The following is a 19,487-nucleotide window of genomic DNA, read 5'->3' as shown; positions in this document are numbered from 1 at the left end:
TACAAGCCAGATAATTGATTGGAATCAACCTGCTCGGGATAGTGGGACGAAATTCTAATCGGAAAAATTATCGAATTATTTTGTTTCACGGTGGAATAAAGAAGAAACTCCCATCGCGGATCAGCCAGTTGTGAATCAGCCGGTATAGACAACCCACGAACTTTTCTCGCGGCTCGGGCTCGTATTTCAGCGTTACATTTTCATCGTATTAGCGGGATCGAAGCAATTAACGCTATCTGCCTCAATACAGCATATGGTTGCGAGAGATAAAGGAATCGCTTTCTATTTCCCAGCTGACGTCACTGCCGATCGCATGCCGCGCTATGTATACGAATACAAAGGCTCCTTTAATTGCGCTTCAATTATACCTAGACATCGACGCTTCCGAATATCCATACAAGGAGAGCTACTTTTGTCGGTTATAACGCGCAATTTGCAATAACTCTCTTCCCTCCGGTTTTCGTCATCACGATATACACAAGATGTTTTTTTGGATTATTCGTGCACTGTTTTGCGACTCGAATGAAATAAACGCTCTAGATTTTTATTTGTTTCCTCAAATATCGGAGTTAAAAAATAAAATCTGGTGGACATATTCCATTAAAACTCAAGTTAAACTCAAGGTTTAATCGGCGTTCAAGAACGTTGGAACAAGGACCTCGGTCTCTCTTTCTTCGAAATGAAAAGGGCTACCGTCCGCGCCCCGCCTCGCCATGTGACACCCGTGGCGCGAAAGCGTCAAAGGTCAACGAACGTCGGCGATTATTGTCGCTTGTCGCGTCAATCACCGATAATAAAATTGCAGACGCGGCGTCGTTACATTTCGCATTACGCATCCGCGCGCACTTGCCGCGTCCGAAGGCAATTCGAATAACACGCGATGAATCATCGCGTACGATTAGCGTAAAGGAGTTTTCGCGCCGTCCCCGCTGCTGACGCCGCTGCGGGTTACACAAAACTCTCCTCCTTCGTCTCCACGTTAGATCATTTCTTTCATGCGGTGCTATCATTCGCGTCCCCCGGCCGAGATAAGACCTTTTAGAATCCGCCGCTGCGAGATACGCGCGTTGCTTCTCGATCTCCCACGTATTAACGATTAAATTAAGAAAAAAAATTAACAATGCTCTAAACATAGTTTCGATTTTTCGAATATATAGTTTCGAATTTTTCAGCTGGCTAAAATGAATTCCTGGAGCGTGAGAACGGAGGGGTAACTTAATTCGACGTACATAGATAGAAGAAGAGGGGAGACAGAGAGAGAAAGAGAGAGAGAGAGATTCAAGTTGCGGATGAAAAAGTGCGAAGTGCGCATGTGATGACGTTATTCTTTTGCGATTTTCGGTGTCACTTTAATAATTGAGCATAATTGGTGAAAATATCGAGATAAAGTCTTTAAGCTGCAGAAAATGACACTGTCCACGTTTGCAAAATGCTTTAATGGAAGTAGGGTGGAAATAGTCGCTGCTATTAACTGATCCAATCAGCGAGATTTTACCGATTACAGTGTCATACTTTTAACCGAACCAGCAGTTATAAGTATAGCACACACATCAGTGAAGAATACACTGATCGTACTTCAGAGAATAACTGACGAAAACGCGAGTGATTTACTTTTGTTGACGTTTCAACGTAAGTTTTGCTCCATTCGACTTATTCCTTGATTCGCCTTCCGTGAGTTTCGCATTGTTATCGTCTCGCTGCGATAATAAAGGGATGAGGTGGAGGGCCGATAGAGCGGACGTTAAATTAAAAATCGAAGCGCAATCGCGCGCGGTGATTCACTCGAGAGACAGAAACGAGTGCGATTTGCGCGCGGTTTTAACGGGGCTCATATTCGCGGCTCACTCGCGCGAGATGCTAATTCGTTGACCCAGAGCTTATTTCTCGCCCGTAAAAACACCCACCGGCTTAAATTAGTTCCCCTACCTCTTCACACGCCGACACGATTTATTTGCGGGCCCGAAACGTTTAATTCGGTCTCGGCGCACTCGCGGCTAATTCTACGCCGTGTACCGTAATAGTCTCGTATTTATAGTATATTACGGTAATATCGTGCCCGCGTACGCGGCCGTCCGCCGATTATTGTTTGCCTCTGTCACGGCTACTATTTCAGAAATGCATTGCAGTAACAACAACAACGATGACGACGGCTTCTTTCGACGCGTTGATAATTGATGACGGATTCGACGTTGCGACCTGGATGCGATATTAATGAGCAACGTTAACGCAAGATCCACGCTGGTTTATGTGCTGGGCAATATATACTCGGTTGCAGAACGGTCTTCACACATTTTCTCAAGTTGGCTATGTACAAAACGGTCACAACCGTTTTATACGATACCAACTTGAGAAAATGTATGAAAACCGTTCTGGAATCGAGTGTACGTGTGCTTGCGCGGTTTCAGTGACGTTATTAAAAATTACCCGCGGATCTGCCATCAGCTTGATGAATAATAAACGCAAGATATCGGATAGAATAATCAACATCAAGCAGTCTATGTTAAAGGGTTTTTTCTGGCTTGTAAGGTCGCATGAGAAGGTATTTTTCCAGAATTTCTCATAGGAAAAAATCGATAATGTCAAACCTTGCATATTCTTCTAACCTTATTTCAAGGATATATTTTTATTGTCTAAGTGACAAAAACATTTCTTTCGTACGTTATATCCTAGTCGTTAAGACCTTCCATAAAAAAGCATACAATTGATTTAAATGATTGCTTTAAATAAATGACTCTTACAAGGAAATCCACACAAGTGTCTGCCTCCGATTTTCATGAACTTGTAATATGTTGTACTTTAGATCAAAATAACAGATACGTTTTTTATTATATGTATCCTTTCGTAAGTTTAGGTGATGAAATACCCTTTTGAATAAAATCGGTTTTTTTCTTTCAAAGGGAATATAATGAAAATTATAAAAGATAGAAAAAAAATATTTTGAATAAAAGTTTAATGGTTTGGAAAGAGTACTTTACAGAAATTATTTTAATAATTATAATAAGGAGTGGTGGGGGGAATATTAATAAAAAAATTTTTTCTAATAATTTCTGTAAAATACTCTTCAAACCATTTAACTTTTATTCAAAATCTTTTTCTATCTCTTATAGTTTTCATTGTATTGCCTTCGAATGAAAAAAAAACCGATTTTCTTCAAAGAAGTATTTCACCTTTTAAATTTGCGAAAGGACACATATAATAAAAAACGTATCTGCTATTTTGATCTAAAGTACAACATATTGCAAGTTCATGAAAATTGGAGGCGGACACTTGTGTGGGTTTCCTTGTTAGATGTAAAGACTAAAAATTTTCTTATTCAGAAGTGTGGCTAGATTGTCAAATAAAACATAAAAGTATATAAACATAAAATATAAAAATAAAAAATTGTCAAAAGTAACATTTACTTGATGATGCAATATGTAGAAATACGCAATATTCGCACAATGGCTTTTGTCATCGACTGTCAGTGCAATTTACATCTAAATGTTGCATGCACTACATAATACGACGCTTTGTGAGCGTTCTGATTGTACGCTCACCAATTGCGAGTTGTCCCGCGACATCCAGGTCGAGGTTCAGGTCCAAGTTTTAGTCCAGGTGCTCAGCATCCTAAACCTTCAGTGTCCTTTAGCGTCGTCCGACGTAGATTGCACTTGACTACGCTCGCGATCGCGATCATATCAATGGTATTTTTACGTTTTAGCGGAGAGTGCAGTAAATTATTACGGCGGAACGGATTTTCTCGGGAATACATTCGGCCTGCAAACAAACCACGCCGAAGGTCGCACCGCGTTTGACAACACAACGCGAGAGAGAGAAAAAACGAAAACATTTCGTCTAGTGAATGATTGCGCTTTGTCGAAAAACAAGGCTTTTGTTTCGCGTGAATTCTAAATCTCGACGGCAACGATCAATATGCGCATCGAATTTAACGCTTCGCGTGAAAGATGACATCGTAATCCGTCGTAAATAAATTTTGGTGTTGAATATTGACAAATTGGTCGCGAAACAAATTGCGAGTTAATAATAATTTATTGAGCAAAATCAGGGGAGATCATAGATGCTGCATATAGTGGCGCAATTTTGGCACGTTATTTTAAAACGCAACTTTGGCGTGCTATTCTGAAGCGCCATTCTGAGACGCAATTTTGATGTTCATTTTGCATTGTTTGGAACAATTTAGGGATTAAATTGAATAAACTATTCCGTCAAATATATAATTCTATGTCTTAAATAAAATAAATTGAGATCTAAATAATATCTAATAAACAAGTTATTTTTTATACAATTATTTAAACAAGCGACCCCTTAATAGTTTCAACTAATACATTTCAATGGATGGACAAACATGGACATGCAAAGTTCTACACTGAGAGAAAAGAGAAACCTGATATTTTAATTAAAAAATACCTAGTAAATTTAATTAATTAAAAAGCACTTGATAATGTTAACTTAAACTATAATTGCATAGAACAAAATAATTCTAATCGGGAAAGCTATTTTTGTAGTAAAAATTCTATATTATTATATCATTTTATTATCTGATTGATTATATTTACGATTATATTTGATTATATTATATATCGATATAAGCTTACATGCAAATTACTAGTATTGTTTATTGTTAAAATAAACTAAAAAATTTGACTGGCGCCGCAAGTGACTATAATCTATGGTGAGACTCATTTGTTTTCCCTCAGTGTACATGCAAAATTATTACGAGCAAAGTAAATTGCATTGACTTTGATAATAATTTTAAAATAATTAAATACGAGAGTAAAAATTACGAAAATTAACGCGAAAGAGTTTTTAAACCTCACCTTCGAGTCGATTCTGCTTAGACCGCATCGGATCCTCTGGTATGGCATCCGCATGCACCTCCTGGGAGCCGCATCTCTCATAGGACCTCTCAAAATCCGTCAGTTCTGAGACAAAGAGTACGTTTTCCGATTAGTTTTTATCGTTAAACGTCAAAGTATCGAGAATATTCCAGGCTCAAGGCAGTATATTTTTTCTCAAACTAACAAAAAATACTAACAAAGAGTACTAGTTACTCTCGTTTAGCTCGAAGATTCGAGGATGCAGTCGTCGCTGAATATGCTCTTAGCGGGATGATTACACGCGCGAAGTAATGTAACGCGGGTTAGGCGATAATTTCCCGAAAAGTGGAGAGGATAATGTTGGTAAGGAAAATCTCTACACGTTATAATTTAAAGATCTGTTCTTTGTAACTGCACTGCTGAACTGGTGCAATAAATTGAAGTGAGGCAAATATACGTTTTATATCACTCTAACTTTTTGCATTAGTTCAACAGTGCAGTTACAAAGAACAGATCTTTAAATTATATCGTGTAGAGATTTTCCTTGGTATCAACATTATCCCCTCCACTTTTCGGGAAACAGTCGCCTAACCTTAACGCGTCGATCGAGTCGGAAAAATCGGAAATCGCGCGCGACATCTCCTGATCCGTTCGCCGTCACGTTAAACAATGTTGTGATCGCTCGGCGCTCACTCACGCATACGTGTGTGTGTCGCTAGGGTCGCATAACCTTCAACTGGCGAGACGCGCTGGAGAGTAGCGCAACATTATCTATCAATCTCTTACATTTCTTACATCGTGATGTTAACATCATATTATTTTACGAGAGATATTTAATTTTCTTTGAATTCCATAAAGATCTGTCTACAATGAAATTGGCAGTAGACAGTAAGTCGTAAGTAGTAAACAAATTGACTAATCATAGTCGATTATGATAAGAATAATCGAGTGTAGTTGGTCAATTTGTTTACTACTTACGTCATATTGCCTACTAATTTCACTGTAGACGGATCTTTAGACATCAAACATTTTTCTGCAATAAAATGTTTTCTTTTTCTGCGATGAGAATTTATTTGTAACGTTAATTATCTCACTGAGAGAAAACGTATCTAAGCAGCAAATATTTATTCGGTGAATGTTAATAACATATTTACTTAAATCTAAATTCTTTTATTTAGATAAATAATGACGTTCGTAACGAACAACGGTGTTTTTTAGGAAAATATATGTTTCTTTGTTGAAAAGAAAATTGTTTTCAATGTGAAAATGTGTACGTCAATATAAGTAAATATGTTATTGGTGTACGTATCGAATAAATATTTCTACATTTTTTAGACTTTTTCTCTCAGTGTACGTTGTTTATGATATCACCCCGAGTTATTCTATTTATTTGACATCACTGTTTCGTTAAAATCTGCGAGAAACTCGAATTTCTTCTATTATTTAATAGCATTTTTCTTTTTTGCATTCAAGAAAAGTTTTCTGCGACGTGTGACATTAATTATACGTTGATTGACCACCGAATTTCTCTGTTTATTTATTATTATTATTTTTGCATGAAAAGTCGTCAGCAATACTACTGGAACATGCGTACGCTTCTCTCTCTCTCTCTCTCTCTCTCTCTCTCTCTCTCTCTCTCTCTCTCAGAATTACCTCATCGAAAAGTGACGTACTCTCCCTCAAGAGAATATACAGACTCGTGCGTGTCGCGGAGCAGATACGTTTATCGGGACTTGGCGAAAAAAAATTCAATTACATTAGCTCGTGTCTCCGAGGTGCTCAATTATCAATTCAATTGAGATACACCGTCTCCCGTAACAACGTCGGCTTTTGCACGACGTGTCGTTCTCTTTTATTATCCCGCTTGAAAGCCACAATCTCGCAGTGGTAATAAACGATTCGACACTTTGTTCCCCGGCCCGTGAACGTGGACAATTCTGTAGGCACATGCCAACAGGCGCTTTGCGCGAACTTGCTCGTACGTACGTACACACGGCGGCGAATCGATACGCGCAAAGTGACACGCGCGCGAGAGAGTTTCCATTGAGTATTAGGTTTTAAAGCGCGGTCCAGTTCTGTCGTTCTCCCTCGCGAACTGTCGTCGTCGTGTTTATTATCGCGCGCGCGTGTTTTCCATAGCCGCGGAGAGGAGAGCAGAGGAGAAGAGGGGAAGGGAGAGCTTTTCCGTGCGAAATGCCCGTTAAATTCAGAACGCGGCTACGAGCTGTGCGAGAATCCGCTCGAAAATCTGACGGCGGCGGCTCACTGTCGCCGTTAATATTACGATTCTCTTGTCGTCGAATAAAAAGACCGCTCGCGTATAGAACGCACTGAATCTGGGAGGCGGTTCTCTGGAAATTCAGAGTAGCGTTCGCGCGCGAATAAATGTTGTTTGCGTTGCAGTGCCTTGCAAAACTGTTCGGACACGACCAAGTCGCACGGAGAGAAGAACATTCTTGTCTCAAAAATGTCTCTATTTTTAGCGTGTAAATTCCAAAATGAGATTAAACGCGAAGTTACTTGCATAACGTTAAACGCGTTACTTACTAAACACTGTATTATTTCTTTTAGGCCTGTATTAATAATGGCCTGTAAAAATACTTGAGATATTTGCTTCAGATGAGATACTTAGAACTGTGAATTTAGAGATAGATGCGTGAGCTTTTCAGCTGCAAATTCATAATTCGTCATGTGTATCATATGATTCAACGAAAAGATTCAGGTCCAGCTCTAAATCACAATCTGAGAATGTCACGTGAGACAAGTTTGAAATAATGACTATCAAAATGGAAGTACCAATGTCTGAACACGTACCTAATCTGGAACATTCTTACCGTGTTGGTTTTTAAATACGAATATTTGAACTTTCAACGTATAATGTGAATATATTTAATATATATACATATATTTCTTTATGTTGAAAATTTAAATAGTCGTATCTAAAGACCAAAATAATAACAACGTTCAAAGCAAGATACGTGTCCAGGCATAGGTAGTTTTATCTCTCTTAATACGGGTTCCCGCCGATACCTTATTCACTCGCTCGATCGAAGACAACACCTGCCTCCACGTCGGAAGGACGACGCAATCATCGTCAGAAGGGCAAGACGTGATGATCTTGATCTTGAGTCTGAGAGTCGTGAACGTGCGGGAATACAACGTGACATCACACACACACACACACACACGATAAACTAGTGTCATCGCGAAGACGTCAAGAACCATGATTGAATATGGCGACTATGTGAAAAACGTAAAGCTATATACGCATGCGTCTGGTCGAAAAGTTAGTACCTAACGATCTATCGAAAACAGATCGTTCTATCGATAGGTCGATAGTTTTCTTTCAGCTGTTGAAAGTTTTCTATCAGTTGCATCCGTTTCTAGCTATCAGTCAGTTCCCCATGACTGCCAGTTAGTCAAAGAAGTGCAAATGTATTGAGATAAGACGACATTTTGACAACTTGATGTTTCGCACGCGCGTCAGTAAAGAAAGTCATCCGCTCTTGTGTAACGAACAATCAGGTAATATCTAATTAGTCGTTTACATTAATTTCATACCTTAACCTCTCACTCTTATTCTTCTTAACCCTTTCACTGTCGACGACGAGAATCCTCGTCGTTTAGAATGTCGTTGTCGAGGTAGTGCGAGGATTAACATTCTTACTGTCTTTTTTTGTAGATCGTGCGTCACACGTGAGCGAATAACCCCCTTTTTATCGACACATGAGACGTAAAGCTGTCAAAATGTCACTCCCGCTTCGGACATGGTCCCGCTGTCTCGATTAATTCACGAGGAACATGCAATCAGAAAAAATCTCGACTTCCCCTCTTATTTACGATAAACTGCGAGTACTGTTTTGCATTATAATTGGAAAGAAATTCTGCTTTATATCGTTCAATTTCTGCATTTCTCTTGATGATATTGTGACATGATCTGGCGAGTCTGGCGAGTAATCGTCGTGTGTCTTTTCTTTGTTGCAGTGTTCTTAATATTCCATCCAGCGATTTTGAAGACTTGTCTCTTATCCAAGACGTGGTGCAACAATGGGTCGAAAGAAGATACAGATTTCACGTATCACGGACGAACGGAACCGTCAGGTGAGCACGAGTGGCTTCGGGATCGCGCGGACTGATGTGCCTCGCTTACGTCATTATTCAGCATTAATTGCAATTAATGCGCCGATGACATGTTTTCGAGAACCATAGCAATACGTGGAAAACCAGAATATCGTAAAATTTTAAATACTTCCTGCATCCTTTTCTGTTCCGTAGAAAGGTCAGGAGTCCAAGGATTATATCACTGTTTTGAGATAAATATTTAAATACTACTCCCGTGATGTGTTTTAATCAATATTCAAAATTGTGATTTCGAGCGTGTTCCCGCTATACTTCAGTGCTATAAACATTTTCGTGGCCTCGAACAGAATATTTTATTGGCGTTTTTTTTACAAAAAAAAAAAAGAGAAAAGCGAGTAAATTTACAGGTGCAAAAAAGGCAATCAAAGAGACTATTAATTATTGCTATTATACATATACTGAGAGAGGAGATATCTGAAAAATAAATATTTATATTCGATGGGTACTAATAACTAATTTGTTTGCTCGAATAGACATATTTTTACATTGAGAATTATAGGTCTGTTCTTTTTATCTGAACTATATTGCATGAACTTATTGCACTAGTCTGCATCAGTTCAGCTAAAAAGAACAGATCTAATTTCTTTCAAATGAGAAAACATATGTTTCTTTTCCAAAACCATTGCTTTTCACGAAAGCTATTTCTATTTAAACCAAAAAATCTAAGTTTAGACAAATACGATATTAGTATTTATCACGAATAAACATGTTATCTCTCGGATATCTTTTCCTCTCTTAATGTATATTTATCGGAGAAACGATCGAATAATCGATTATTAGATCGGTGAGCGATCAATTATCGCGCGTGACGTATACTCGCGTACAACAACTGTTTCTCCCTGTACTGACGTCTCCTTAACGATTTGCGTGCATCTTGAAATCTGCCCGAGGCGCAGCTTCGATATGTCATCCGCCTCTCTCTCTGGTATGCGACAGGTGACCTTTAACAAGAGGAAATTCGGCGTGATGAAGAAGGCTTACGAACTGTCGGTGCTGTGCGACTGCGAGATTGCGCTGATTATCTTCAGTTCGAGCAACAAGCTGTACCAGTATGCGAGCACCGACATGGACAAGGTTCTCCTCAAGTACACCGAGTACAACGAACCCCACGAGTCCCTCACCAACAAGAATATCATCGAGGTGAGTCCATTTATCCGCCGCTGATTCTCAGGACGCGACGAGGATGTGATACGGTCCTCCTCGCATCTCGACGAGGATCCCGTCGTCGCGAATCGTTCGGCAATCGGATGCCGGCGTTATCTTTTTCCGAGCGTTCTCCTGCTCTCGCGAAAGTATCAATGAAGAAGACACGTATCGCACACTCGCGATCGCAGATACGCCAAGGTCAAGACACACGCTATGTCGAATATACGGTATACAGGGTGTATCGAAAGAGCGAACCGCGCAATGCGGAGTTCGCGCTCGTTAGCGGGGTTATTATTATGAGAGCTCTCTTCATTCAACGTCATGCGACTCGGTGGATCCTATTAGTTATACGCTTAATTGCGAATTAAGTATTGCGCGGGACGGCGTGCATGGATGACATAATCCTCTTTTGGATACACTTCGAGAGGCTTCTTCTCTTAACGGGAGTTTCCATTTTTGAGGCCCAAAATCACGGGCGTTGGACCATTTCAAGCCGTCGGTCGAGGAGACGCAAGAAGGCGCGAAATCTTTCAGAGAGAGAGAGAGAGAGAGAGAGAGAGAGAGAGAGAAAGAAAAAAAGAGAGAACTATCTGCATAATATTACGTGTAGCTCGAGGAACGTTTACTCACGCGTGCGAATTACGTCACCTCGCGCGCTTTGCTTGAGAATAATGATCCGCGAGCGATCGAAGCGTCGTTTCGTCGCATTTAGAGATTGTTTTGCCGATGATTTCTCATTTGTCCGAGTTTTTTGCATATTTATATAGATTTTGTAAGCGATCACCGACGCGTGGAAATCGTGAGCGCGCGTCTTTCGCGTCGTATTTGTCGAATATACAGTCTCATTTTGATGGTAGCGATTCCATCTCCCCATATCTCTCTCTCTCTCTCTCTCTCTCTCTCTCTCTTTCTCTCTGTATCTCTCTCTGCTCGCAGAGACGTAATTGCGGGAGTATAAACCGCGTAGAATAAGCGAGCGAGCGCGCGTCTTGGTGTGGTTAAATTAACGTGCATGTGAAGGTTGAGTGCCCTCGGGCGGTGTGGTCACGTGAACCTGTCTGCTGACACTTGCAGGCGCTCAACAAGAAGGAACATAAGGGTGCCATGTCTCCGGAGAGTCCGGAACCCGATGCGATCGAATACAATCTTACTCCGCGCACCGAAGCCAAATACACGAAGATCGACGAAGAATTTCAGATGATGATGCAGAGGCACCAGCACAATGGCAGCAGGGTAAATACAGCTCAATCAATTAAATATCAGTCAGGCCGAGTATCGATGTTCGTACAAAAATTACGATATTTGTGTCAAATCCATCATTAAGTATACTTTTTGTATGTAAAAAGACACGCGATTTTGTTTCCGATTTTTTCGTCTGTCTTTTTTTTAGATCGTCCAGGAAAATTAATTTCCTTTAAAGATTAATTACTGTGACACATGAAGATCCTTTAAAATATCTTACTAAAATATCTCTAAAATATCTTACTAAAATATCCAGAATCGTCCCTCTTATAAAAGATTAACCGAACGTCCTAAATTTGTAATTTTGTTCAAACGTGACTGACATGCGAACATATTTTCTGGGCTATTTAAAGTATTGCTGTACGATCTGCAATATATAAAGCGCAGATCCATTTCTCCGTGCGCGATCCATGATTATTTTTGTACTTACTTTTCTACGGACAAAAAGAGAAAAGATTACGTGAGAATCTGCTTTAATTGCATGTAAAGTTCTCGTGTTGATGTTGAGAGACAATTGTCAGACACATTATTATTTTTAAATGCTGCATTACACGCACGCACAACACACTAAGAAGCGTACAAAAGCGTTGCACAAGTAATATCAATCATGATACAAGTAAAAGAGGAATTTCCGAATTACATTATAAAAGGATTGTATTTCAATGCTTTATTCAGCAACTGACAGTACAACGCGGCGCGTACATTAATTGACAAAATAGCGTTAACACGCGATGTAATTGCGTATAATTATTATGTAATTACTAGGATCTTGCAACGCACATTATGATTTATGATTTATTGATTATCTTAAAAGCCACACAAACGCGATGCGTCAAATTCAATGATCAATCACTGTGGCCAGGTTTATGTTAATGTCCAGAAACGAATGTGTATGGTTGTAAAATACCAGCAGCCTAATTACACCGCGTGTTAAGACTACTCTGCCGGTTAGTTTGTGTATAAATGTTTTTACACAAGTGTTCTATTTGGGTATCGTTCTGCATAAGCGAAACTAGATAAATGTTGTTTGTATTCCACTACGTTACACAGAATTCAGACGAAAGCGCATATCGGCAAATTTGAAATTAGCTACGGATCGGCTATGTCCTGACATTCGTTCGTTACAATTATTATTAATCAGCATTGCTGATTTTGTGATTGCAGACAATGGGACAATCGAATTACACGCTACCAGTATCCGTACCAGTCAACAGTTATGGCGAATCTCTCCTTGGATCTAGTCCGCAGATGGCACACACCAGCATTTCTCCACGTCCATCATCGTCTGAAACGGATTCAGGTGAGCCTTTGAGAGTGAGAGCCACGACACGGAGAATCGGCACGAAAAATCCCCTCGGATTCTCCAAAGGGGGAGGCGAGAGAAAAGAAGATTCGTTCAACACATGTCGATTCCTCATTACAGTGTATCCTCCGGGCGGAATGCTGGAGATGAGCAACGGCTATCCTCCGTCAGCGTCACCTTTGGGTGGCTCGCCTAGTCCAGGACCGTCGCCTGCGCTCGGAGTCGGCGGGGGTAGTGCGAATAAAGGCAGCAATCAATCTAGGCATTCGCCGCAACCTCCACCGCCACCACCGCCGCCTCATCCTCACAGGGCTAATCTCCGAGTGGTCATACCGACGCCGCTCGCTCAACCTCTCTCTGAAGACACTAATTACGATGTAATTATTGTAACCGTCTCGACTTAGCTGTGTCGAATTAAACGAGGGATTCTCCCCGTGGTATTCCGTTCCCTTAAGTCGTGACTGCTTGTCGATATAAAATTTTGTGCATCCACTATGCTTTGGAATAATATTAAAATTGAATTTTAAAGTATACGATGAAGTGAGGTTGGTATAGAGTACAAAGTTCCGTGAAATACGCGGCAACACGTATTTTTTGTCCTCTTTTAAAAGTTGTACGAGAATAATATTATGGAACATGTAGTGATACGCGTTTAAAAAGAGAGATACGCTTGGAATTTATGTAAAATCGTGCGCTTTGTGTGCTTTCAGAATGCCCATACGCAGTCCGCGTTGAACACACCGGTAGTAGCGTTACAAACACCTACAGTACCAGCTGGATACTCTAGTTTCGGACCAACAGATTACTCCTCGGATCTCGGAAACCTTACATGGTCTCATCAGAGGTACGTTGATGACTTATCAATGTATTCGGCAGCCACCATGTCCAGCATCAGGTAAATCATATTTCATAATTATTGTTGTGAAAGAAAGCTATATGTCCAGTTGGTATGACATTTCAGTTATTTTATACATACATATTTGACGTATTCAGTTATTTTATTCCTATTGGTCCTCGATGTCTCTATCCTCTTTCCTTCTTCCTCTCTTTCTCTCGTAATCGATTGTGAACGTCAAACACGACGCGTGATAAAACCTTTCGAGTTTTCACAAAATTGTAATAAATTGGAATTCGCGAGTTCCATTCACGTATATCGCGATGGTCGGAATCGACATCCATTAATCTGCAATTGATTTCTATTCTTGCGTTGAGAACACAAAGTTTTACTTCACGAAGTTTCTGTTTTTGTATTTTGTACATGACAATTTTTTATTTCTCTCAGTTTCTCTCCGGTTTGCCTCGATTGTTCTTTTAAAATTTTCAACATGTATCGTTACTTCAATGCTTCAATGCACGAATATATCACTGCTAGATATAATAATGATTACTATCGACGACCACTGGAGCTCTATAGTTTTTTTTCGGTTACAATAGTGTTTGGCATGTTCATTACATTGTGAGTGTTTGATACGTATCATTTTCACTTGCGAATGCGTTATTCAGGTAATTCAAGCTGCATTACTATGCGGCTATGACGAGACATGATCGCGAAAAAAAAATACATTCTCTCACGAGTCACTTCATAAGTTGATTAACTATCATTTACGCTCTATGTATGATCGCATGCTTATTATCATCAGTAGATCATCGCACTGGGGCGCAAAAATTGGAAACAGCTATACCACTAGATTATTACGCTGTTAAGAACAATTATGCACTTCCTTTTTTTTCTCTTTTTCTCTCAAGACCTCGAATCGATCGTAACGAATCTCTTCTGCTTAACGTCACGAAACTTTTTCGAATATTACAGCGGTCTTCCTCATCTAGCTGTATCGAGCAGTACACCACCACCGTCTACGTCGCCTTTACCTGTAAAAATAAAGAGTGAACCGATTAGTCCACCCAGAGACCCACACGGCGGTAACAGTGGGTCCAACGGGGGACCCAGCAATGCTAGCAATCTACATCACACGAACCTGAATGTCGGCCCTTCATCAAGCACCGGTGGTCCGCCGCCGCATCACGTATCCCATCCGGGCCCTCAGACACTGAACTTAGTATCAAGCAGACCAAGCAGCAATCCACCTCCGTCCCACTCGGGAAGTATAACGCCGACAAATCTACCGTCGCCGGGAAGTGGTGCGGTCGGTGATATTAGAACGAACCATTCTAGCGGTGGCGGTAACGGAGGGAACAGTTCAGACTATGAGAACGGGCCGCTCATGAAGCGCTCGAGAATCACGGAGGGTTGGGCGACTTAATGTCGATCGAATTGTTGCACTCAGTTGTTTCATACCTCGACGTACAACGGCGCATAGTGCTTGTGTGAGTTCCAGTATGTTAAAACAAACTCATTTTAACGTCTTTGAGACACATGTATCTCGTACTTCGTACCGCGATGAAAACGTTCAGCTGTGGCGGCCCCATGTCTGTTCTTCGTCGCCGTAGCTGGCGGAGTGGGAGAAAATCTGTTTATATTTTGAAGCTGACACAGAATATACATTTATTTGAAGAAAAAAAAAAATACGGTGCCATAATGTTGAAACTTTATATATATATATTATATATATATGATAGATACACATATATATATATTTTCATGTATATAAAATATAAAGTGTTGTTTGTATATATGTCATAAATTCGTAATAACTTTCGCGATATGGCATTGTGTCCTTGATGCTTGGAAAAGATTCACGCGAAAGAAAACAGTATGTTAGAGAATAACATAGTTCCCAATCGTGAAATTTCTGAAAGTGTACTAATACCGAGTCTAAAGAGCTTGTGAAGAAACCAGCACACATACGTCACACACACACACATACACATACACATACACCCGCTTTTTAGACGATTCGCAATTCACGATAGAAACCGGAGCACAATTCTGTCTGTGATTTTACATGTTGCTCGATAAACAGCAAATTGAGTGTTTTTTTCCACGAATGGCAGAGTTGTGTCCCGTCTTACGTCGCGAATTGTACGTCACCCGAGGGGTGGGTTTCAGATTCATAAAGACCAGAATTTACCATCACAATTCGTTGTTGTTTTGTATGGTATAGTAGTCAGATATAATGCCATAATCCGTTAATATGACCTCACGCTAAAAGTAGTATACTTTGTCCGAAAGCTTCGTTATCGCGCTATACGAAAACGTATTCCGTTAAAAAGTAACAATAATTTATCTTTCAGTGATCAGTTCATTTGGCAGAATGCTGATTTCCTTTTTTTCTTTTTGTTAGTTACATTCTTCCTCTTACTTTTTCGCTCTCTCTTTCTCTTTTTTTCTGTATATATTTGAACGCAAAATTTATATTGATAAAAATTCCACATTAACATTTAATATTTTTATATTGTCAAATTAACCAAACAACTTTACAATCATAGTGAGTCTATTAACGGTCTATATTCGACAAACATGCGAAAATCGGCTGCTGTACTCAAAATATTCATGATATTCTATAGAACAAGATTCGAAATTAATATATTGAGTTATGAAGGTAAATATGAGATAGATAGATAGATAGGCATATTATATAGTGTTGATTAATAAAAAAAAAGATATACACATGGACGCGCATATAGATATATACATATATATATACACGTTATATACATTTTCCACAAGTATTTTGCACATTTGATAACGAGAAAAATTACGGAGGAAGAAAGCTCGAGAACTTTGCAACCCTTGAAGCCTAAAAACGCGTAACGGGAGTTTACATACCACTGATATAATGCCGTATACTAAAAAAAATTGTGATTAAACGAAACTTATCGTAAGAGAAGGATCGAGAGTGATATTAATATTAACTTTTAATCGTAAACTTTCGGTGAAACCAAAATTATATCTAAACGTACTTCTTCGCGCATTGCAATCACGATCTGCCAATCATAATCAGTTGTGCGTAATTTGTAGCCTCTTTTTAATGCAACACTAAGAAAACTTCCAGAATTTGGGACTATATATAGAAAAAAAAATGAAATCTAAGAAAATTCTTCGTCGCAGAGGTTCATTCTGTGATATATAAGAGATTATTATAGAAAAGAAAGAAAGAATATTATATTCTTTCCGATATCAGATACGCGAAGATCGTTTCCGGGCAACAATTTGTGTATAAATGTAAAATAAAAAAAAATAGTACTTGGCAAAACAGGGTTGCAATTGTACGATGTAGAATTACCTTCTTCCTGGAATTAGTGAGGTGAAAATGTGTCAAGATGGTTTCAATGTATGTTTTACAATCTCAGGATGTATCCTGGTGAGAATCGCTCTCAAGCGTTGTATTTGATAAATTATTGTAATTAACGTACTAATGGAGAATATGCAGGTATATGAATGAATAGTGCCTGGCACCATTTGTGGCCCTCCTGTTAGGATGCTTTCCCAAATCGTGTATGCAGTACAATTTGTTAATAAAGTCTTGAAAATAATAATTTAATTAAGCGATATATATATACGAGAAACGATATATGATGTTGTAAGCTTTATAATGTGACTTTTTGACAAGTAGTATGGGAAGGCAACCTCTATTATAATTGTAATCGAAGATTGTACGGTGAGGTGAAACCCTCGACATTCAGTTTCTTTATTGACGCATAATTAGAGAAGTTTCATACGACTGTACGAGAACAATCGGTATGCGAGATACGAAAGGGGTGATGCGTATAGTCACTAATTTTAATCACGAATTTTTAAGATGATCACAAAGTGCAATCTCTTAGCCAACACACTTTTTTATCAAAGAAAAACATATAAAGAAATTGTTATTTTTCATAATGAAGTAAAATTTAATGTATTAAAGATATATATGTCTCCACTAGTTATTAAACTTTTCCTATTGACGCAAAATTTATTATATTTAATTGATATTCTATTAATATATCACGAGGAAAAAAGAAGAACGGGAAACAATTGTATATACTGGCTCGCAGTGAATGCTTGCAAATGGTTTATATTTTAAAGTCTTGTATTATTACGTTGTAATACGCATTCGATCGCGATGTTAAAGAGTGAACGCGAGTGAAATACGAAGCGATTTCACATTGTTTCGAGGGGAGAGTATTAGATTTTCCGTTGCAATGTTTACGTAAACTTCGGATATGAAATGAAGAATGGTGTACGTTTCAATGTCTCTCTCTCTTTCTCTCTCTCTCTTTCTGTCTCATCGGCATATGTTATATTTATAATATTTAAATTTCCTTGGTGCTTATCTTACAGGATATAATTTAAATTTAATCATATATTACATGTTATAAGCCCTGTGAACACACTTGTTAATTCTTTCTTTGAAAATGCCCTGTTGTGATACCGAAACTAAACATGCTCTTTCTGCATAATAGTCCATCTAAGGTCATTCTGAGTGTTCCGACATCTCAACACTTCTATTAGCAGTCACGCAAATGTGATGTGATGAAAAGCATGAGCAGTACTTTATATGCAAGGTTTATATGTACTCTATCCGATCTATTTTACCGTAACATACAGTATAATAATGCATAGCGGAACCCATAAGAATAGGCAATTTGTTAAATGTACGTTAAGTACATGTACGTACACTTCAATGTATATTTTTAATATGAAGTACGTGTAAGTTATATCTGTGAGAGAGAAATAAGTTGATGTAATAACAAAAAAATACAGATGTATTCATCTTGATTGGCACAACTAATGATGGAAGTGAATACATTGTTATCGATGTCGCAGAATATAATCAAGTTTATATCCTGTGATCTCTGCACTGTCTGACCTGAAACGGATTTGTCGTTTTCGATGTCATCGTCATCGTTGTAGTTTGAATGGTAATAGAGAGATGCGTTGTTAATTCCGCAGAAATATTTCATATCCCAGTGACTAGCTGCAACTACGTTCTTCCGCGTGAGGTCTCTTTATTTTTTTTTCGAGTAACTCAAAACGTTTATCCGTTTGTTTAAAATTGCACTGATTTATACAATAAGTTAACTCACGCGATTAAAAAAATGACATTTACTTACATATGTTGTATATTTTAAATACTCTCTTTGATTGCGCGTCGTGGATCACGATCATATAGTTGTGCCTCAAGATTTCGACGGATATTCAATACGTAAAAATAATGATAATTATTGTAGTTAAAAACTCAGAGACTATTGAAATTGTTGGAACGCTGTGAACGAAATGGACCATCGTTAGAAGAGCCATACACATAAGATAAATGAGGTCTACGGATGGTTAGACGTTTTATATTGCAATTATAAGTAAGATTGTTTGGAAAAGGGCCATTATAAGGCTTTAGGCAATGTTCGCAAATAATCGAATTGCAATTGCACGGCACAAGTACCAGGTCACTGTAACAATGTAGTAAAATAAAATGCAATGTATATGTACTAGCCACAACTGTTGTCACCACAAATAAATAAAAAAATATATATATAAATATATATATAAATAAATAAAAAATATATATATACAATTAAGTTTAAATACAGATTTAAGTACTGGACATATCTGTAAAGCCAAGTAGCATCACATTTTTAAACATCGTAACAATATCGCAATTTTACTGTTAGTAACTGTATCTGTGCATTTTGAAACTACGAAACGGTATAACCTGTTTGATACGTACACAATCACACCAAAAGTTATAGAAACCTTCATATATATTTTTTAACATATAGTTAATCGTATTAATTTTCTCGCTTAGTTTTGAAATGCACTCTGTAAACAAATATATATATATATATATATATATATATATATACATATATATATACATATATACATATATATATATATATATACATATACATATATATACATATATATATACATACACACACACACAAATATATATATATAT

At 38.4% G+C, this 19,487-nt stretch overlaps 1 protein-coding gene across 6 annotated transcripts in view; it reads left to right on the top strand.

Annotated features, from left to right (window-relative positions):
- The window catches only part of LOC116849065 (myocyte-specific enhancer factor 2), a 112,630-nt gene extending 93,519 nt beyond the window's left edge, over window positions 1-19,111 (top strand). For 3 of the 6 annotated variants that reach the window (XM_032825860.1, XM_032825864.1, XM_032825853.1), the window contains exons 2-8: window positions 8,802-8,918; window positions 9,894-10,097; window positions 11,178-11,336; window positions 12,510-12,645; window positions 12,769-13,025; window positions 13,359-13,543; window positions 14,459-19,111. In XM_032825860.1, the coding sequence (XP_032681751.1) occupies window positions 8,865-8,918; window positions 9,894-10,097; window positions 11,178-11,336; window positions 12,510-12,645; window positions 12,769-13,025; window positions 13,359-13,543; window positions 14,459-14,909 (1,446 nt within the window). In that variant the 5' untranslated portion in view covers window positions 8,802-8,864 and the 3' untranslated portion in view covers window positions 14,910-19,111. The remainder of the gene's footprint in view (window positions 1-8,801; window positions 8,919-9,893; window positions 10,098-11,177; window positions 11,337-12,509; window positions 12,646-12,768; window positions 13,026-13,358; window positions 13,544-14,458) is intronic. The other 3 variants (XM_032825879.1, XM_032825870.1, XM_032825888.1) reach the window with 3 other exon arrangements.
- Window positions 19,112-19,487: the final 376 nt, after the last annotated feature.

This window comes from Odontomachus brunneus, unplaced genomic scaffold (assembly GCF_010583005.1).
Source record: "Odontomachus brunneus isolate Ranch 3 - 2012 unplaced genomic scaffold, Obru_v1 Obru_scaffold_005, whole genome shotgun sequence".
Taxonomy (NCBI): Eukaryota; Metazoa; Arthropoda; class Insecta; order Hymenoptera; family Formicidae; genus Odontomachus; species Odontomachus brunneus.
The sequence above is the reverse complement of the archived record's forward strand: the minus strand, read 5'-3'. Positions and strand labels throughout refer to the sequence as shown.